Below are 22,651 nucleotides of genomic sequence, written 5' to 3' on the forward strand. Positions count from 1 at the left end.
CATTCCAGTGTTCTTACCAGCCCTGCTCGCTGCATCCCACCGGAAGGGGGCAAGGTACACTCGGTGCCCTCCAGTAGTGCTTGAAAGGACCTGCCATCTGCACTTCACGTTTGATAGCTTGATCCATTTTCTTAGACTGAAGCTAAACCCACTTTCTAATGTATAATTAGCCTCAGCCTTCAGGTTACATAGTTCTTGGTGTGGCTGTTTGCCTTGGGTTTCCCCATTCCTTCATCTTATAGTAATGATAGATTTATAACTGTCCTCATAACTATGATTAAATGTCTCAATTCTTTTGCTTTATGTGGCGTTCTTGGCCACTTAATTACACTACATTAAATGGTATGTTGTTGCTGTCAGTGCACTTGGATTGCATTGTGGATAGAGTCTTTGGATATTTTGAAAAATGTTCCTATCATACAATTTGAGCTTGTAAACAGAAGTGCTGAGCATGCATAAATGCGCCTTAAGAAATTATTTCTTTATTACTATTTAGTTGAACTGATGGTGACACTAAACATCAAGACTTTGATGTTTTATGCGGCATTCTTCCCCACTAATTAACTTCATTAGTGCAGTTAATTACTGGGGAAGAATACCGTATAAAACATCAAAGTCTTGATGTTTAATCACAGCTTAAAAAAGAAGTTTTATACTCTTCAATTGCCAAACACATTCCAATTAGCCAAAGGAAGGTCAAACATTTTGTTTTCCCTCTTCTGGTCTTCCAAGCTTTTCCTGTTCTTCTGGTTGACCATTGGTTACTTGAGCCTGAGTGTTAATCCTCTAGGCAACTTGACAGTGGCATGTGGAGGGTGAAAGCTCTTCCCACAAGCTATAAACCAGCATATCTGAGAGACTCGGTTTCTGCAAAAGGTGGTGAAGATTTCTTGTAACATGCTGATGGCGGGGGGAGATTACTCTCAAGGAATAATGGGTATTTTTCTCATGTACTAATTTTATGATTAATGTAGAACCACTCCATTTTCCTATATGTTACCCTTTTGAACCACCTAACATCTGATAGGCATATTTCTTTAATGAACTCAAGACTGCAAAGTTGAAGAAGGGGATACATTGCAAGGATGGGGGGCCCACAAAGTTGATTGTATGACTTCTTCCGTGAGACTAGTAGTCCGGCAACAAGAACAAGAATTCCTTCTCAGGTCATTTCCGTGTGGTGTGTATGTTAGATCAGTTTTTACTGTTTTTTGTTTTTTTGTGTGTGTGGTTTTTTTTTTTTTTAATCAAGCGGGGTTTGCAATAGCATAATGCAATTCAGATAAGCAATTATTGTAATTGACCTTGGCGATGAGTATCCTTGGCTTTTACCACAGTTTACTTAATACCCGAGGATGGCCAATTATCTCATAATACCCACTTTATTGAGATTATTGTTTTAATTATGGCACTCAAAATACATCACTTTGTCAGCATTGTGGAGTCTTGCTTGGGAACACCACATTCAGGCGTTCAGAAATGTGTAAAGAGCGTGTATTCTCATCTTATGACATGGTTGTGATTTTTTTCTCACTCTCAACTCCAAACTATGATTTGGAAATACGTTATTTCTTACCACTTAAATGTGGGTCCTTCTGGTGAGAACAGCCACAGGGAGATAAAGTCTGGGATGCTATCACTGCCTCTGAGCTAATTGTGCCCTCTGAAAGGGCTGGAGGTGACTTGGTTCTAACAGGTAGGTGGTTCAAGTTGATCAGGCATTCTAACTGACAGCAGTCCCAGCGGCTGCTGGTTATCTGAATACACCCTAGGTCAGAGGTTCTTAACTTTAGAGTTACGTGGGGGCTTGTAAAATTGCTGCGACCCCCTCCTCAGTCTGACTCCATTGCTGTAGGGCAGGGCACAGGTGGCATTTTGTTGTAGTTGTTGTTTAAAGCTCCACGGGGTGAGTCTGTTGTGAAGTCAGGGTGGAGAATCACTGCCCATTGAATTCCTCCCCACCAGTTTGTCTCATCTGTGACCCATTCCCAGAGAATGGACACCTTTCGGTCCTTGCTGCTCTGTGTTTTACTCTTCTCTTCTTCCTGCCAGACTTAGCCTAGCCTTCCCCCTTGCCTGCCGTCCCTTCAGTCCAGTTTGGACCCTGACAGCGCTTGCTCCTCCTTCCCATGCCGTGCCCGGCCTCCTGATCCCACAGCGGTCTCAGGGGCCAGCACCTGCCCCTTTTGAAACGTCTCGCCTTGCTCTTCTCTCCACGTTTTCTGGTCACCACCGAGAGATGTCTTGCCCCCCTGCTTTCTGAGTTTTCTTGAGTTGGGATCGACTTTATTCTTTAGCATTTATCTCCAGTGCCTAGTAAACCACTTCATGGAAGTGTAATTCTGGCTGATGAGATCAGTCATGTGCGCCCCCCCGCTCCCCGCCTTCTGTGATGAGCAGGGAGGATGCTATTCACATGTGCCATGTGGGCCCATGACCACCTTAAGGTTAAGAGCTTTCTTGTGGGATACCTAGGAAAGGACAGGAACCCTTTCTTTTTCCCGTAGAAACCTGTGTCACAATGAAGATGAATGAAGTGTTTACAAACTTGATTTCATTCTAATTATATGCATACAAACATACATATATCCACACACATAGATTTGTACAAATATATACATATAAATACATATATATAGATATATGCACACGCCCTGGAATATACGCATACTGACACACACCACACACGCGTGATTGTATGAAGTAAGTCACCAGGTTACGTCTCCCCATCTTTCTGAAATCCATGCTGTTCTCCCCTTCTCCAGCACCCCCTCCAGTCTGAGCTGCCGTTGTCTCCCTGGACCACTGCTTCCCTTCCACAGCTCTGTTAGCTGCAGGCCCAGCGGAGACCTGCTAACTGTATGAGCGTAAGCAGAAACACCAAAACTGGTGAAAGCTCAGCTTCGACGATCTGAATCAAAATTTTTAATTTTAGCACAGTGCAAGGTTTATATTGTACACTTAGTGTTGTTTTTATTTTTAATTACTGAGAGTGGAGGGTAGGTAAAGTAGTCTATCTTAAGTACTTTTTTTTAAGTACTTTTTAAAGTCTTAACTCTGACTCCGGCCCCTGTCTAACATAGAACTTTCCAAAGATGATCTTAATGATGTTTAGAGCGTGTGTCATCTCCTCATCCCTTCAGTGGCATTTCGTATAAAGCAGACTTCACCATGGCCTGCCGAGCCCTGCACAGCCTGACCCCTCCCTCTGCCCAACACCACCCCCTCGCCCCACCTAACCCCCCCTCCACAGCAGGCCCCCAGCCCTCCTGGCCCTACAGTGTCACTGCAGACTTCCTTCCCCTCCAGGGCCTGCACAGGTGCTGTTCCCTCTGTCTCCAGCGTTCTTCTCCTGGCTGTCACACAGTTGGCTCCAGCTTTCTCTCCCACTGTCAGCCTGAATGTCATCTCTTTGAAGAGGCCATCCCTGGCCACCCTGTCAGTAGGCTGGATTTTAGCATTCTGTTCGTGTCCTTTGTAACACATTGCCATTTTGCTTATTAATTTTTTATTAATACATTAATAAGAGCGTATTTTTATGCCCCCTTACTACAGCAAGCTCTCTGAGGGTAGGGTCTCCATCTGCCCTTTTTACTGTGTGCTGAGTCAGTGCCTTACAGCCCAGCGGAGTGCCTGGTCCTCAGGTCAGCAACTGACGGTATTCAGTTTTCTGCAAGGGAAACACATGCTGCGTCCCCACAACCCCATTAGTCCTCACACCTCACTAACTGTAGAGTCATTTGTCAAGCTCCAGTGAAGTTGGGGTTGCAGGTTTAGACTTCACTCTTACCCTAGCTCGGTGTTGTGTCAGAAGGTGTGCTTGACGGGAATTCTGCGAAGGAGGAAGAGCAGATCTTCGGAAGAGGGTGCTAAGCCAACAAGGCGGGTTGATGCCCAAACTAGGGAATCTGCTGTCTGAAACATTTGAATCTACACACACTATGTAGTGGCCTTTGCCCGGAACCCGGAGGAACTGCCCATCACCCTCTTTCAAAGGAAAGCCAGGAGGAGACACTGTAGCAGCTCTCGGGGCATCTTCTTGCCTGGTTGGGTCTGGCAAAGCCTTGGACTTTGACTTCTCGGGTCGATTCCAGAAGTCTGCATGAAAGAAAGGGGGCAGTGTGCCTGCCACTTCGTGTAGCTGTCTCATTTAATCTTCATGATGATCTCCTAGGACAGAGATCTTTATTTTACAGGTGTGAACACTGAGGCTTCAGGGGCTAACTTGCCAGAATCGCATGGCTGATAAGTGCTGGCCGGAGATTTGAAACCAGAGCACTCTCACTCTAGCGCTTGTGACTGATCGTTTCTACCCCCTTCCGTCCAGACGCCACAGTGCCTTAAACCCGGGGCCTCTCTCACATTGTGTCCCCGGCGTCTCACACCCTGCCAGTACGGAGTGGCGCTCCGCTCAGGCTGTAGTTTTGCTGGCATCACTGCATGAGACTGTGCTTGCAAAGTCTTTTGTTGTTCTTTCGAAAGAGGAGTATAGCCTCATTTTTTCATCCACCAGCTAGTATTGAAAGCACTTCTACAAAATCACCCTCTGTCCCTCCAGTGTGGCTGGCTCTTGCAGGGCTGCTAATGGCCTCTCTGACCCACTCTCCGTTCCCAGAGGAAGGCCTTGCCTCTGCGCTTTAGCTGACTTTTAGTGGCTCAAGGTCTGTGACGTGCCATTTGGTGAATCCAGTACTGGATGCCTTGGTGCACATACAAAGTTGTAGGACCTTCTGCATCTAATTCCTATGCCTTGGCTGCTTACAAACAAAAAAGATTAGCAAGAGGTTGGACCGTTGGCTGTGTTAGCGGAGGGCTATCCCGCGACACGATGCATATGTGCGTGTGTGCGCACGCACGTGCGTGCAGATGGGGGGAGAGAGGGTTATACCTGCACTTGGAGTTACTTTCGTCTTCATCCCTTCAGTCAGCGAGCATTTACCGGACTGTCCATACATGATGAAGTGCAGGATTCCTTCAAGCCGTAATTAGTAGTAAATAGCAAAAGCATACCACCGGGCTAGTGCTCTTGCTTTTTAACAAAAGAGTGATTGATCAGGTGGCATTCCCTCCTTTCTCACTGTGGTGAGTGAGAGGATTTTCTTCCAGCCCATTTTCAGCATGCTGCTATTACCGCCCCATTTAGCTCGGTGCCAAATTGCAGTCAGCCCCGGTCACTTCTGTTTACCTGAGCAACGCCGCAGTGATTAAATGTCACTGGGGACACCGAGTATACAAAAGTAATTAACCTAAAAGGACGTGTTAGAATAAGGGTCAACAACCTCTTTAGCCCACCGTGCCCCCAGCAAGACTAAGTATTGACAGAGGTGTCGCCGGCAGGGCAGGGGCCAGGTGAGGGGTGGGAGGGAAGGAAAAAGGAAAGGTCAGAGAAGCTGGAGCAACAGACCAGCACTCACGGTTGTTTGGGGTGGCAAGTAGACAGCTCTGAGACGTGACCTGTAGTTCCCTTATAATTTTGCTCTTTGACCTATGATCGAATGGTGGTTGGTGGTAGGGGGGGGGTTGGTATTAGACCATGAACTGACTTCACTTTCAGCATCTCAGCCCTGATTAGGGCTGTTTCCTGGTTAGACCAGGCTAAGCTTTCTTGGCACACACTTGGTGAATCAACCTGTTCTTCCAGTGTTTTCAGTATTTTGTCAACCCTGCATCTTTACACCTACTTGTCAGATGAAAACTGCTGCTTGGAATCATTTCTTTGGAAGGATTTGAAATCACGTCTCTAGGTATCTGTGTCTGGTTTGTTTTCATCCCTCAATATACTGAAGTCACTTGTTAAACTGATATTAATGCTTTACATACTAAAATTTACATAAAACTCTAGATAGTCCTATGTGACTTAACAATCAGCCATTTTAAAGCTCCTTTAAAAAAAAAAAAAACAAGTATTATCTCTGTCTGCTCTATATTTGGCTTTTTCTTTCATTACCTGTGTGTGGTGACTTACTATCCAGGAAAAAAAAAAGTGAGTAGTGAGGGATTTATTTTTTTTCCTTTTACCACATACCTCCTTGGGAGATAAACATTCTAGGAGATCCCCAGGGATCACTATTCTCTAAATGAGCAGCCACAGAAAAACTGCTGATGCCTGCATTCTTCATGTGGTTGGTCTGTCAGGCAGGATTCATTTAAATCCTGCCTTTTTGGTGGTCAGACCTGAGTAAGATTTGTTTCTCCCTGGTCACAGACAGGTGATGAGTACATGATGAAAGACAAAGGAGAGCCAGTTGAAAAATGTCTCCCTTATGTGGAAGATTTATCTCTCTTAGAATAAGAAAAATTGGTGGCCTTGATACGTTTATGCAACAACAAATATTTCTTGTGTGTCCACTCAGAGGTCAGATCGTGGTGCTGACCTTGGAGGGGGGTGGTTGTGCCCTTGCTGATGGGGAACAAACAGGGAAAAGGTACCACCTTTGACCCTCTCTTCCACCTGGCATCTCTTCAACCTTGGTTCAGTTTTAATTTGTGCACCACTTCCTCTCAGTGTCTTTTCAGCATAGCCCTAAAAATTGTCTTGTCACTGTATCACTTTCAAAATTACCACTTTCGACTTTTGAAGGGTGCCTCCTTTCTTTGGTGTGCCTGCACACACCTGCACTTGCGACCCCCCCCCCCCGCCCCGCCCCATGCAGCTGTTCTTCTGACTATGGCAGTCATTAATACTGAGTGCTGAGAATACAAAGAAATAAGGCACAGTAGCTTATGCCCTTCAGGAATGCACAACCTCTACTCTCAACACAATGAAAATAATATGGGAGCAAGTAAGACATATGCATGAGTGTTGTTGCCTGAGCAGATCAAGTTTTGTAGTCACTCCTTTGTTCAGCAGCCATTAACTGAGACACCAAACCAAGTGGCTGGTCTCTGCCTTTGTGGGACTTCTAGTCAAGTAGAGGAGACAAGAAAATAATCAAAATGATGGGCGTGATACAAATGCTAGAAAGGAAGGAAGTAAGAGGTTATGATAGAGATTTCTAGGAGAGAGCTCCTTGGGTAATGCCACCGACATGACACCTTTCTGAGAAAGTGGCATTTAAGCTGAGACATAGGTGAAAAATGCTAGCCACTCAGAGGTTGGGGAAGAGTTCTTGGCGGAAGCCCACATTGAGGGATGAAAGACAGTATGGGGTATCCAGCATCCGACAAAGAGACTTTGAACTCAGATTGGAGAAAGTAGGCAGCAGCCAGGTCAGGCCTGTTCTTCTATAAAGTGCCAGATGCTTGTGTGAAGGGGCATGATTCCTATTGTACCTTTAGTATCCTTGAGGCCTGTGGCATCCAGTATAGTAGCCACAAGCCACATGTGGCTGTTAAGCCCTGGAAATGTGGCCAGGCCAAATCGAGATGTCCAGTAAATGTGAAATACAGGCCAGACTTCAAAGACCTAGTACTAAAAAAAAATCATGTAAAATGTGTCACTAATAATTTTGATATTGATTATATGTTGATGTGGTGTTTTTAGGTACAGCGGCTTAAATAAATAAATATATGACTAAAATTAATTTTACTGTTTCTTTTCAGTTTTTTAAAATCTGGCTACTAGAAAAATTTAAATATATCCGTGGCTCCTGTTATATTTGTCAGTTCTGTTCTAGAGCACAAACCTTAGTGTTTTAATGAAGGATCTCAAGACCAAATTGTCCAACTGTTTTTTGCCATATTGAGATGGTATGAAGAAGACCTAAAGTTTCTTATTAGCCATCTGAAAACTGTTAGGCAGCCTCCCTTTAAATTGATATACTATTGTTGCCTATCTGTGTTCTTGCTGAATTACCCTCGATGTTGCTGAGTATATTTGCATACATAATACATAAGAGTATATATGAGGCTCTTGGAGTTAACACTCTCTGGAAGAAAAAAATGTTTAGCCTTTCAAATAGATTAAAACAGTTTACTGGAAAAAATAGCAACATGAAAAGACTTTCTTTTCCAATAAATTTTAATAGTTACTAAAATGAGGATTCTGGTCCATTAAGATAGAGCTTGCCAAGTCTTCAAGCTGAGTCACTTATTTTCTCGGAGCAGCTACTCTACTCCAGTTTCTTTCAAAGCAGCTGTTAGAAATATGTTGATATTTCAATTCAGGAACAGAACACAGTGCAACTACAGGTCTAAAGTCAATTCCCCTTCCCAGAAAATTAAGGAAGGAAATTTTTGCCAGTCCCCCCCTTTTTGTTTTATTTCAGTTAACCTCAGGTACCAGGTCATACTTGTCAGTGAGACATAGTAACATTGATTATAAGGTGGTAGGTGAATGAATGATCTAGGATAAATTTTATGGGTGCTATACAAAAAAAAAAAAAAAAATCCCAGAAAGAAGTGACAGGTACATGTGTCTGTACTTTACAAAGTACATACAAGATTTATAGTCTCTATTAATGACAGAAGGGAATTCTTGGTGGAGATCAAATGCATGTAGGAACATTAGGTCTTGTGAACTTTAAGGAGGTCCATTGGATTCAAGGGCATGCAGTGGCTTTGGGGGTGATTAGCTGGGTTAAAAGATGGGACTTTTATGTACCATCTGTGGGCTCACTTCTCCATCAGTGGTAAGGGGATATACTTGTCCCTTCTCATTCTCCCAGTTGCTTGCTCGTGTGACCAAGCAGTTCAGCCCAAGAGCAGACAGTTGGCTGTTAACAGAGGGAAGCTAAGGTGCCTGCACAAGGATCAAACCTGTATTTTTGGTGTCAAAGCATCATGTTCCAGCAGCTCAGCTCGCCAGCTAAAGTAACCGTATTTAATGAAATTTCTGGGGTGGAGCCAACAGCTTTATTCCAGGAAGAGGAAATAACAGTCAGGAAACCCCAGGAGAACATTAAGATAATGTTCTAATTTAAAATCAATTTTATTGATACCTTATAAATTATTATAGCATTTTATCCTGACCAAGTAATACATAATGCTGAGGCCATGGAAACAAAACATGAATGACTGACTATTGAAGTGCTGTATATTTTACTGCATGAAGCACAAAATATGTAGGACTTTTGTACTCAAGTATTTTTAACTCATGGAGCCTTCCGGACAGCAAGGTGTAGATTTCATTCATCTTTGTATTTCTGTACTTTAGTGGGTATTCAGTAGATACTTGTTGAAAGAGCCCGTAAGTAGACTGAGACCGTGTAGGGATCTCGCATTAACATAGGAATTGGAGCTCTCCATGATGCTAGCTACTGTGTTCCCAACATGTGTGCTCCATCTCGGGGGTATCATTCTAAGCAGATACTCGTTTTGCCCATTGGGGAACTGGAAGCTTAAGAGAAGTTCTTTAGCTTGTCCAAGGTCACACAGCTGGTGGTACAACCTAGTCTGGAACCCAGGGCTGTCTGACCCTCGTACCCATACCATAACCATTGTGGATACTGCCTCTCTTCTTAATCATTCCTCTCTCAGTTCCTCTTGTTTTGATTATCTGCCAAAGAAATTTATTTTGCCCCAAGTGCCTCTTACCAGGAGAGAAGCAGAAAGACAAAGACAACATGAGAACACTTTGGAGTGTGTTGTTCATGATACGTTGTAGAAGGTGAAACATTTATTAAGAACAGATTCATTATTTTAGATGGAGATTATATTTTAACAAGGGCAGGTCTTCAGAAAGTCCCGGTCATTTTTGAAGGTGAATTTTGATTTATGTTAATTTGGAAAAAGCAAGTTCTGTGAGGGTTATATACAGATTGTGTTTTTAATGACTTCCTTAATCAAGCAGGTTATTTTTAAAGTCTTACTGTCGTGAGCAGTAAACTGACACCAGTGACTAGCTTAGAGCCCTACCATATTCAGGTTTTTCACCACGAGCATGCTATAAATTTTAAGTTAATTTACATAAATTTGCATGTGTTATGAGTCAGGATGTAAGATGTGTATATTTTAGCCAAATGATTTTTATTTTTTAATTTTTCCCAACTGAGGATTATTTTCTCTATCTCTGCTGGTTATTTTTTTAATAGGTAGGATAGTAAATATTAAAATGTTTTATTAGTTAATAAAGAACTAAATGAATAGAAATGAAAACATTCAGTGTAACACTGTATAATAAAACCTCAATCAGAAATGCACTGGGTGGAGGCAGGGGGTGCTCCTGGGTGGCTCAGTGGGTTAAAGGCTCTGCCTTGGCTCAGGTCATGATCCCAGGGTCCTGGGATCAAGCCCTGCATTGGGCTTTCTGCTCAGCAGGGAGCCTGCCTCCCCGCCGCCCCCCGCCTGCCTCTGTGCCTACTTGTGATCTCTCTCTGTCAAATAAATAAAATCTTAAAAAAAAAACGAAAAGTGCACTGGGGTATTGTGCTATGTTTGTTTGGTATATATAGGTTTATTGAGGATATTACTTTTATTTCAGAACTTGTTGAAAGTATTTTGTAACTCTGAAATGCTTTGAGGATTAGTAAACAAATTGACCCAGCGTGACTCATGATTGTCGGGCTCCTACTGAAGGCCCTTCTGCTTGGCAAGGGGAGTGGGCTGAGTCCCTGCTGATTTCAGGCATTATATTGGCCTTTCGGAATTTGAGAGTGTCAACCATATTCATTTCTGTTTTAGTCCTATGTTTTGTTGCTGCTGTTGTTGTTGTTGTTACAGAGGAAATGATGTTTGAGGACTTTAGTTATGGCATCATTGAAGGGTCAACAGGCCTCTTGAGCCTGTCTTCTCCGTCCTGCTCTCCCCCGCTGCCATTAACCAGCTCCCTCTGAATTGTCCCTGACCCAAACTAATTCCTGTACTGAATGAACTGCAGTTTGACTAGCAGTGTAATTTATCTTCTAAACTGGGCTGGTTTTGAGTAAAGGAGGCCTGGACAACAGTTGTAAGGGGAGGGCAAAACCCTAGCCAGATTTTCGTGGTACCTCTTGCCCTGTCATTATTCCCTTTATCTGTTTGAAAATGGATTTACCCTTTGGTACCAAGTAGATGGGGTGTTGGGAGGCTGTAGCTGATGAACAGACACAACATAACAAGTGAGTTTTAGAGTTTCTGATCATGGTTGTCCAACCATTCCTTCTGGTTGGAATCTTGCAAGTGGGCAGGGGCATATGAACTTATGCGAATGGCGAGTCGAATTAGCTTGATGTGCATTTGAAATCGAATTAGAAAGTCCGATGTGGAGGCGGTATTTATAGTCCTGCCTGCCGTATTGAACCAAAACCTTATTGTGTTGAAAGGAGTTGTGTTTTGGTTAATAGCAGCCTATTGAAGCCCTATCATTATGGACCATCTGTGTATCTGTGCTGAGGGGCAGGGGCTACGCAGATGCCGAGAATAGTCCTTATGTGAGGCTTAAAATAGAAGAGCCACACTAGCTCTGTAGTAAGTGGCGTGCGGCGCAGCCCCAGTGCTGAGTTGCTGTTGCGGAGCGGCTCGGTTATCCGTCCGGGGCTGCGCCTTGTACTGATCTATGGAGGTTCTTTCAACTGGTCCTCAAAGCAGCCCCGGGAGGGAGTGGGTGGAGTATTCTTGTCTCAGACTACGGAGACTGAGCAGTATCCCCAAGGCTACACAGCTATTAAGTGGAAAACTCTAGACTCGAATCCAGACAGGCAGTCTGACTCCAGACAGATGCTGTTGCCTGCTAGTAAAAATCTGTGCTACCTGTTATTAAAACTAGCTAATTGTAACAACACTACCTCTTGTTTTCTTTGGGGGGAGGAGTGTGTACTTTATAGAACTCTCTGTCATACATGGTCATCTTTGATCTTGGGGTGGCAGAAGAGGAAAGGTGAAAGGGCGGGGCTATCCATTTCAGCTGCTGGTGGTGTCCATTTTCTGTCTGACTTGGTCAGTAACCTTTTGTAAAATCTTAGTTGGGTTTCAAACTAGGACCTAGAATTTCTCATTTGGAGATGAAATGTGATTTATAATTTTAGGAGTAACTCTGTTAAAGCTTATCTTTTGCTTTCAAAGCAACTGGGATTTCCATATAATAAGACTTAACAAATTTTTAGTATTTTTCCCCTCATTTGTCCTTGTTTGCCCCCTTTCTTTTCTTTCATTAAACTTCTTTTTACTATCCCAGTAATAAAAGTGTTTCATTTTTAAAAATGCAGAGCTCTGTAGTAAGCATTCAGATGTAAGGTCTTTGGCCTTGTCTTGATTGGCGGCTGCGTCTGACTGTTAATGGCCCTCCATTCTTAACACATTCGCTGATATCGTCACCTGATCCAACTGTAATGAGAAAATGTTTCTAAGTTTGTAGATTGATCCAGAGTCATGATGCAACTCCAACTACATTTCCTGTGTAGTGAGCTAAGGAAATACCTAACCTAGGTAAACTTTTAACATAATGATAGAGAAACAAAAGTATTTTCTAGTAAAACCAGACTTTGTCTTTAAAAGTATTTACCTAATTTCTCCTCTTCACATGCTCAGCAAGAATCTAAGTGGCCTTCCAGTGGCAGAATGGTGGACTTGTAAGATTCATGACGAGAGCCTGTGCCAAGTCCAATTTGATTCCAGAGCAGTTATGTTATCAGAACATTGCTGATTGCCCCAGCACCCATTGTGTAGCTTAACCTTTAAATGCTAGTGATAATTAACTACTTTATCCTTCTACCGGGAAACTCCAACATATGACTTTGTTCTGCAGTAAAATTTCACAAATAAAATACTGCCCACAGAGCCAGAAACAACCAGTTAAGGAAAGTAAAGCTGTTTGTACGTATGTGTCAATAAATAGGCATAAAGATCTAAGTAAATAAGTGTTGCCATTTAGTGTTAATTTTTGAGAAAGTATCTTATAATTGTTTAAAAAATCAGTTTTTCCTTTTGGACAAATTGGAAATAACTTTCAGTAGAGTATCTCAGAATCGAAGGCTCAGGTTGTTGTTCATCACCACACACTCAGTTCTTTTCTTCTTTTTGTAAAATAGCAAATGAGTAGGATGAAGTCACATGGAAATAGGTAGAGGAGTGGAGGGGAAGAAGAGACATGACTGTGCACCTAATTCCCAGGGGCGGCACTACTCCGATCTTACCGTAGTGGATGGTTTCTTGTGTAACTGTTCAGCCGAGTGGTCTTCTGAAAGGGAATTGTATGAATTTTAGGTTAAGATTGAGGAGTGCAAAAGGAATGTTTGCTCATTTATGTTCAGAAACATTTCTGGGCAGTTCTCTGCTGCTCACTGTGCCCGGCCTCCCCCCACCCCCACCCCGAGTAACAACACAGCCTGTAGTGGGAAGTGGCCTTGTAAACAAATAGTCACATATTGATTGCCAGTGCTCTACTCATGGGGTGAACAAAGTGTTAAGGGAACAAAGAAGAATTGAGTGATTAATTCTGCCTGACAGCATCTGAGCGAGCTTTAAAAGGTGACATTAGAGCTGGTCCTTAAGAATAAGGATTTCAGCAAAAAGATACTGAGGGGAAATGGGCATTCTCATAAGCCAGGGGAAAAAAGGCTACAGATACAATGAAAATGCACGGAGCACTGGAAAAACAACAGGCTCATAGTGCTGAGCTCTAAGGCCAGGGCCCTGGTTAGGGCGTGGAGAGAAGGGCTTTGGAAATGGCCACACACAGAAATGTGTGGACTTTTCCTCCCCTAACGACAGTGGGAAAACGATTTTGTTGTTGTTGTTTTTAAGGAATCATGAGAAGTGGTCGAATGTCTCTTTGGGAAACATGAACCCTAGAAATGTGGAGGATAGATTGGAGTCGGGGCAGACTAGATAATGGGGTTCTGACATCAAATGTTGCAGGTCGCGGCTCACAGATGATGTTTGCAAGCATGATTTCGATGGAATAATGGTCACAAAAATCTGACCATGGCATAAAAACAAAGCAGATGCATTGAACCAAGTCTTATGGCTTGGGAATGAGGATTGGAACTCAACAGAGATACAAGAAGAAGCTGTCTGATTTAAAGAATTATTTGGCTTCTAATGTTTTGCTTTGGTCTTTGGCCTTACTTAATGATGTCTGCCATCTTTTCTGCTATTAAGTTTAAGGGTGAATGAGTAGGGATGGTTTCAGGATTTGGTGCCTCCGATATAGAAAATTCATTGAGGACTCTAATAGAGAATGGTACAGGAAGGAAGGGTTTAGAGGTACCCAGCCCTATCATTGGGAACCTACTCGTTCTTCCCATCTTCCCCTGACACCAAACCCTTACCTCCTTCCTGCTTTTGGAGCTAGCGGTGGAGTTGCTGTCACCACAGCTGACCACTAGGGGGTGATGTCTTGGTAGAGAAACTGACCCAGGCATTGGCCGGCAGGGTAGACGGGGAGGTTCATTGGTTTTCCTCTAATGGGCTTCGAGAGTTTAGCCACAAAAGAAAATGGGGCATTAAGGTTCAGTGGAAGTGAAATGGGATATAGAGCCAAAAGTTCTGGATATAGCACTGCCTCCCATAGTTAATTTAAAAGCCCTTGTAAATGTTATGTATCTTCATAAATGTTAATTATTACCATCAGACTTAAGATAAAAGAAAAAAAATGAACAAGGAGTTAGTTTTATGTGAGAAGAATGAAGTTATCAATGAGGAAGAGCTTTATGGAACAGTTTCCTGAATTGGTTTAGATGCAAAGCAGAGATAGTCTGGTGGTGATTCTTTGTTCTTCCTAGAACTTGTTTTCTCATCTCCAGGTGTTCTTTCCACTGCCCAGCCTGTGTTAATTTAGCACTCAGAGCTGGGCGCTGGTGCCCTGCTGAGGGGCTTGGTTTTTCTGGCCTTCTAGGCCTGCCCTGCACAGGTCAACCCTGCTTGTCTCTCACACCTCACCTGTGTGGTCTGTTCTGAACTGAGTCACTACCTAGTTCATAAGGTTGCTTCCAGTTTTCATTGATGCTTTTCTCACTTCCTCATAAATGATGTTAAGCCTCATACTGTCTCCATGTGCCCGGTAATAATCACTGTGGTCTGAATGGCAGACAGACTCACTGTCTGTGCTTTGGTGTTGATTTTCAGTGTGTCGGCCTCCTCCAGTTGGGAGCTCTTTGGAAGAGCAGAAATGACAGACACTGCTCGCTCCCGATTGTGATCCCACAAAGGAGGGACTGTCTTTACCAATTACCTGGTCCTAATTGGGGATTCCAGGGTTTCCAGGGCTATAAAGGAGCAGGTTCATGAAAACTATAGGAGTCAAAAAGGAATAAAGTGAATTTTTGCAGGTGTTTTGTTTTTGTTATGATTATTTGCCATTCAATCTTCCATGCCCTTAAAACAAGGGACTTATTTAGCAAAATTCCGTAAATGGAACCTTTGTGTCACAGGATCACCATTTTTTGGTTGCTTAAATTCCCAAAGAGTACCTGTCTTCCTTTTTTCTTTGAAGAATTACTACTTTTTCTTGAGATACATAAAATACTCTGTGTCTCTGGACAGGCTTAAGTTACTGGCTTCCCATCAGCCAGCAAACTTGGGGCCGGAGCGGCGTGGGGCCTGACTCTTCCTTCCATTTTCTTTTCTATCTGCTTCCTTTCTCACGTCTTTGAAGCTGCTGCACCAGTGTCCTCTCTATCTCCTTGGGACCAGACCCATTCTGTCTTCTGAATTTGCTGTTCTTGCCTCCTTGCCTCCCTCTCTGGGCCTGTCTCCATTTCTTCTTTCCTGTTTGTTCCTTTTTCCCCCTCATTCCCTCTTCCCTGTTTTTTCTTGGTTTTCTGTCTCCACCTCTGTTGCCCTCTTCCTTTTACCTCCTCCCTTCTCTCCTGTCTCCTCCTAACAGTTTTGCAGGTGCGTGTTAACAAACAAAAAGGACAGTGCGCCTGAAAAACTCACTTCAGTGAATGGTCATTTCTCAACCCTGCTTTCTTTTTAATTCCAGAGCTCTTCGGTATCCCCGTCCGCCAGTTTCCGAGGTGCCGAGAAGCACAGAAACTCCACAGACTACTCCTCTGATAGCAAAAAGCAGAAAACTGAAGAAAAGGAAATTGCAGCTCGCTATGTAGGTTCCTCTGCCTTTGCTTTGGGGGAAGCCAGTTTACTCCAGCAGCCGTTTTACCCTTTGACTATTACCAACCAAAATGAGAACATAGGAGGAAAAAACATCTACTCGGAGGAAAAAAATAGTGCTTGCCTTTATAGCTGCGTCTCAGTTGGCTAGCTCAAGTCCTGTGTGTGTGCAGGTCTGCGCACGTGTCGATGTGAGTCGGAACAGAGTGCTTTATCTGGCAGCTAATAGAAGATGTCATGGGTGTCCCATAATACCATTCCTAGAGATGTATTTGCTTCCCTCTGTGTATTTCAAGGTGGTTGAATTTTCTGTGGTCAACTGGAAATGTTAAGGAAAAACGTAAAATCATAGAAACCCCGTTAAAATGTCTAAAATGAATTCATGCTGAGGAATAAAGCGAGTTTTGTGGAGTATAACTTGCAGAAGCATCCAGATGTGTCCCTTACATGAGTTGAAGCCCATTTTCCTTCAGTGACTAACCCTTCGGGTCACTTAGTGTGAAGGGAGCAAGCTGGATGGCACCGGGATGGCTGCAGGCAAGCCCCTGCTCCCCCTTGCTGTGGTGAGGCCCTGCGGGGACTGCAAGGCCTCAAAAAAATCAGAAAGTTTGGACTTTCACGCGAAACCTCCCAATTTTAAAATGGTGACTACATAACCCAGTTTTTTAAACTGAGAGAACAAATCACACCCAGCCATAGGCAGGATTTAGCGCAGACAGGCCAGCTTCCATGAGGTGCTCTGGAGTACTGAGCAAGCCATAAGCTTCAGTTTTTTAAATGGTGAAGCAGAATCCTCATATACCTACCTTGTAACATCATTATGAGGATTAGAGAACACAGTACATTGTAAATTGTTTGGCGCTGTGTGTGTGTGCTGGGGGAGGAGGTAATGCTTGTCAATTGTCAATGCAGGACAGCGATGGTGAGAAGAGTGACGACAATTTGGTGGTTGACGTTTCCAACGAGGTACGTTTTCTGGCTTGTTCAGCTTCCTGCTCTTACCCACTGTAACAATGACTAGCTGGAGTCTGGGCAGTCAGTATTCAAAATGTGTGCTTCGTTTCCAAAGGGGACCCACTTTTTATTTACCTGAAAAATTTATGTAATACTGATTTTATGTATTATTGATCCTTTTCATTGTTATTCTTTTCTATAAAAGTAGAAGTGTGTTTTGCTATCACCTTAAATGCACAGCAGACATGGGGTCAGCCTGCAGATCTCATTGACAGATGACCTATGGATCTGTTGGGTTCTGATTTTTGTTTTGAGTAAGTACAGCTGACCCTTGAATAATGCAGGTGGGGGAGTGGTCTTTTAGGGGCACCAACCTCCCATGAAGTTGAAAATACACATGTAACTTCCCCCTCCCTTTTTAAAATAAGTGTAGCTGACACACAATGTTACATTGGTTTCAGGTGTGCAACAGAGTGATTGGGCAGATCTGCACACGTTGCTGCCACATACAACTTTTGACTCCCCCACAACTTACCTATTAATAGCCTACGATAGCATCAGTACTCGATGAACACGTATTTTGCTTGTTACATGTTACATACTGTGTTCTTATGATAAAGACAGCTAGAGGAAAGACAATGTTACTAAGAAAATGTTATTAGGAAGAGAAAATACAATTTTTAGTACTATAGTGTATTCACCCAAAAACTCTACATATAAGTGGACCCATGCAGATCCAACCCATTGTTCAAGGGTCAACTGTGCTATAAATATTTAGTATTTTCTTTGACCTCAATACCAAATATTTTCTTTAGCAGCTTGGTACGTCTTTTGTTATCGATTATGGGACATTTTGCACTTCTCCATGCTTTGCGCTAGAAACATCCACACTCAAGTACTCTAGCATTGTGAATGTGCTGTGCTGCGTTAGTACCCTTGATGTTCCTTCATAGGATCCGTCTTCCCCTCGAGGGAGCCCAGCACACTCCCCGAGAGAGAATGGCCTGGACAAGACGCGCCTGCTCAAGAAAGATGCCCCCATCAGTCCAGCCTCTATTGCGTCCTCCAGCAGCACTCCTTCCTCCAAATCCAAAGAACTTAGCCTTGTAAGCGGTCCTTCATCATCTTTCTTAGCCTCGCCTGTTTCAAGATGATTGGCTTTGAATATTTTGTAAATTCGGTATTTTTCACATTTTTCTAGAGGACTCTTGTTTCCAAATATATGTGTACGTTCAGTATTCAAGTTTAATTGACAAAAGTACTTTGGGAACAGAGTGGGTTTACGGACTTAGCGGTGATAGATGTTTGTTTTATGAGTGTTTTTACAAGGACAGGGGTGGGATATGGGGAAATTGAGTGAAACGTGTCTCAGCAAAGATGAAGAAATAGACACTGGGCTTACAGAGATGGTTTTATCACCTATGGTTTATGGTAAATTTAGTTTTCGGCTGGAATGTGATTTTGTTGCTAGCTTTGTTTGAATTACCAAGCTATATATGACTGCAATAATTTTCCCTTCCTATCTAAGAAATAATCTGTCATTTACAAAAGTCTACCTTGACTCACACCACAAATCACTAAAGCAAAAATGAAACTGCTTGCAACTCAGGATAATCTCCCCATACCCTCTTCTTCTTTGGCTCTGTAGTTAATTGCATTTTTGTGCGTGTCTTCCTTTTTCCTTGCCAATTATTTCCTTGTACCATAACATTAAAAAAGAAAAAAGACTCAGTTCTCATATAACCTTCTGAATTCACAAATTCACAGCTGAAGGAAAGAAAGTTCCTCAGTTTGTCTGCAAGTTAAGGGGATGTGTCTGACACGGGGCTACATTAAGTTTTTTTCTGTGGTTCTCTCTTGGCCTTCTGGCCTTCTTGTATTGCCACCTCCTCTGTGCTGGTCTCTGTGACCATCAGGGCGTGGATCTGTTCTAAGTGGACCCATTAACCAGGAAGCCTCTTGTGACATGAACAGTCCACCAGAAACACAGCTCAAGCATCCTTAAAGCAGCCAACAAGTGTTTGGTCACAGGACGTCATGATTTGTCAGCCTCTGTCTGACTCAGACCCAGTTTCCTGGAAATCATTGACTGCCCTAAATTCTGCTTTAGTTTATATCTTCTTGAACGTTGGTTTTGTGGTCTCAGGGAGATCTTTCTGTTTGTTGGTTTGTTCTTTTTTAATTATGAAAATAAAGGCCCAACCTGAAGAACTTTTTCCATTCTTTACTCTTTTCTTTTTGACTTGTCTTTTTAAACCTTTAACAGCATTGTTAAAACTGTGTCTGGGGCACCCGGGTGGCTCAGTGGGTTAAAGCCTCTGCCTTCGGCTCAGGTGGTGATCCCGGGGTCCTGGGATCGAGCCCTGCATCGGGCTCTCTGCTCAGCAGGGAGCCTCCCTTCTCTCTGCCTGAGTCTCTCCCTACTTGTGATCTCTTTGTCAAATAAATAAATAAAATCTTAAGGGGGGGGGAAAAAAAAACTGTGTTCTGACTGCCACCATATTCTCTTCCATCTCTTGTTAGAATGAAAAATCTACTACTCCTGTTTCAAAGTCCAATACCCCTACTCCACGAACCGATGCACCCACCCCAGGCAGTAATTCCACTCCTGGACTGAGGCCTGTGCCTGGAAAACCACCAGGAGTCGACCCCTTGGGTTAGTAATAAGAAGGGCTTTCTGTGTATTTATGCTTCATGTTTTTAAAGAAAGTCAAGCAATTTAAACAGTGCAATACCTTAAGAGTAGTAATAACCATATTGAAAAGTGATAGAGCTGTTTTTTTAACCTGAACCAAGCGCCTTAATGATTTTTGAGAATATTACGTTAAGCGAAATTGAGCCCTGGATCCTAATTTTTTTAAGGTATATGTTAACGCCCCACTTCCTTATTGTTTCCTGTGTTCTTGGTTTTTCTCTTCTGTCCTTTCATTTTGGTGTGTAGCCTCAAGCCTCAGGACCCCGATGGCAGTCCCTTGTCCATACCCAACCCCGTTCGGGATCGTGCCCCACGCCGGGATGAACGGAGAGCTGACCAGCCCCGGCGCCGCCTACGCGGGGCTACACAACATTTCTCCGCAGATGAGCGCAGCCGCTGCTGCTGCCGCCGCTGCCGCCGCCTACGGGAGATCACCAGTGGTACGTTCCTGGGCCTTCACAAAAATCAAGCCATTCCACAGCTCACAGGATCGCCAGACGTTACTTTTGAACGTAGTTTATATAATTTGAGGTATTTGTAGAGGAACCCGTCACATCTGTAAATTAAACTACACGCAGTTGTACTGTGAGATCCATTTCCTTTTCTAAGGAGAGGAAATGTCCTTGTTATTTTAGGTTTCCTTTAAATTTTAAACCTACAAGAGCAGAGCGAATGATTGTGACTGTAGTGAACCCTGTGTTTCCATCATAAGCTTCAAAAATTATACAAGTAATTTTTTTTCATGTATGTTCCATCCCCAGGTATGTTACCCCTAAAATCATAAACATCCTATCTTTTCATCAGTAGATGCTTCTGTATGTGTATCTCTAAAAATCGTATTTAAAGTCTGTGTTCTCCCAAGATCTAGAGAGGTATTGAGTAGGCGGAAATGAGTTAATGTAATTATGTATGTTTTTGTTGTTTTGCTTGGGAAAATTCTAGGTTGGATTTGATCCACACCATCACATGCGCGTACCAGCCATACCGCCGAACCTGACAGGCATTCCAGGAGGAAAACCGTGAGTACCTCTGAGCCTCATGCTCCCCACCGTGCGCCAGACCCCAGGCTCTTGCCGGCCTTTCCGGCTGATCACTGCTAGGTAGTGTAGGGGAGCTCCTGGAGCTCGATGTGGTTTTTTTTTGTTCTGGTTTGGTTTTTTTCCCTTGCAAAGAATTTCCATTTTCTCTCACACAAGAAAAGAAGTAATGAGGTGGGGTTTTGTATTTTCAATTTAAAATCTTGAGCTTCTAATATGGAAATGCAAATTACTGAGACATCTCCAGCAGTCAGGTCTTCTCTACGTCTGTTACTGAATTCTTTTGTTGCCTTGAAGAAAAAACGTCCTATGTGCAAACCTGGATGCTCAAAATTTGAGCGTGTTGGGAAAAGACGTGCCAAACTTCAAAGGCTGTGAAAAGGAAAAAGTGTGGTCTTATGCTCAGTTGTGTTCGTAGAAAAGGTGGCTTTGCTTATTTGTCTTCTTGTCCCAGGAGCTGGATATTTGGAGCATCTGTGTTCACAGCCCCCTTGAGTTATGAAGGCAAAACGCACGCATCAGCTTTTCCAGCCTCTTCTTGTACATTCTAATCTCTCACCATACCTCGTTCCACAACCTTCCATTTCAGTCCAGCACACCTTTTTATGACTACCTACGCACGGTTCTCCTGCTCTCTGGCTTCATCTTCCCAGATACAAAGACTTGACTATAAAATAACACCGCTCTTCCCTTAAAATCCTAGCTTGCTTCCTCTGTCCTCTCTTTTGGGAAGCATCCCCACAGACCCTCCCTGCCTTACTAGTTCCCCGCGTGTGTGTATGCTCCTGGCTCTTTCCGCTGGCATCCTGTCTGTCACCACGCATGCCATCCATGTGCTGCTTCCCCGAGCTGGTGCTTTCTCCCCAGCCTGTGCTACCCACACTTGACCCTCAGTAGCCAATAAGTCCCTTCTTCCCGAGGCTTCCTTGGTGGCTTGGCTGCCTCGGGGCATTTGGTCTTTTTCTGTGGCTTCTTGTCTTACTTCAAAAGTGTCTGCTAAAGTGTCACTTATTAGAGCATTCTGCCCTTCCAGTCCTATCTAAAAGAGCATCCTTCTCTCCCTTCCTCTCCCCATCGTTGTTCTTTTCTACTGCCTGCCTTTTTTGTACCTGCCTGTAGCCGTGATCTGCTTCTCCCTGCTTGAAGTAAGTTCGTGAGAGCAGAACAGAACTCTTTGCTGTTCGGTTATAGGAGTAGCTCCGGTGCCTAGAGTGGTACCTGGTACCTGGTGCTCACAGTACATACTTTTTAACTGAGGGGGAGAGGGGGAGAGAGTGCTCACAGGTGAGCCAGCCAGTCTCTTTCTTCTCTGATCTCTGAATGCTTATTTATTTGCTGCTGTACACTCAGGCACTTAGTTGTCACTGTACTATTTCCTGTATGTGACTTCTTGGTGTAACTTACTTCTGTACAGTTCTGTGCTAAACTTCCCTGTTGCATCAAACACAGTGCTGGCTCAATAGCCAAGTTGCTCCGTAAATATTTGACTGATTAATAAGGGAGGCAAGGCAAATTAGACTTTGAGTTCCCTGAGAATCGAAGGTATAAATACCCATTACCATAAAGTTCTGTGTATTTGTGTGTGTTCTGCAAATAGTTGTTGACTGACTTAGAAGTCTTGTTGACTAAGAGCTCTGATGTATTTGAAGGTGAAAGTTTGGTCTCTTTCAGGCAGTGATTAAATAACAAGGTCATAGGATTAATCAAATAACTCAAATCCCTGTGAGTTCCACATGAACCTGTGGGGAAGGAGAGGTTTCTTTAGAGGAAGGGTATCATTCCATGTTCAGGTACTGTGTAGTTACCACGTGGTTGACTAGCTGTGGCACCAGCGCTGTGGTATAACCACTAGTGCAGTACTGCCCAGGCCCCTGAAGGGTGAAGAGAAGGGGAAGGGAGCTTAGGTGCCTATAAAGAAGAAAGACGGTCTTGATTTCACTTTGGTCCATCTGAACCACTGTTAAGTTAGAGCTGGTCTGATTCGGGAGACATTTCTCTGAGCCTTGAGTGGGACTCCCTTTCTTCCCCCAGAATTATCAGATTGTTGAGATCCTTT

The 22,651-nt window shown here is 43.4% G+C and overlaps 1 protein-coding gene across 11 annotated transcripts in view; it reads left to right on the forward strand.

Annotated features, from left to right (window-relative positions):
• Positions 1-22,651, forward strand: part of TLE4 (TLE family member 4, transcriptional corepressor) — a 141,194-nt gene that overhangs the window by 103,492 nt on the left and 15,051 nt on the right. For all 11 annotated transcript variants that reach the window (XM_032866689.1, XM_032866690.1, XM_032866697.1 and 8 more), the window contains 6 exons: positions 15,782-15,901; positions 16,822-16,875; positions 17,817-17,969; positions 19,387-19,519; positions 19,805-19,998; positions 20,501-20,577. In XM_032866689.1, the coding sequence (XP_032722580.1) occupies positions 15,782-15,901; positions 16,822-16,875; positions 17,817-17,969; positions 19,387-19,519; positions 19,805-19,998; positions 20,501-20,577 (731 nt within the window). The remainder of the gene's footprint in view (positions 1-15,781; positions 15,902-16,821; positions 16,876-17,816; positions 17,970-19,386; positions 19,520-19,804; positions 19,999-20,500; positions 20,578-22,651) is intronic.

Source organism: Lontra canadensis, unplaced genomic scaffold (assembly GCF_010015895.1).
Source record: "Lontra canadensis isolate GAN:19392208 unplaced genomic scaffold, GSC_riverotter_1.0 scaffold31, whole genome shotgun sequence".
Lineage (NCBI taxonomy): Eukaryota > Metazoa > Chordata > Mammalia > Carnivora > Mustelidae > Lontra > Lontra canadensis.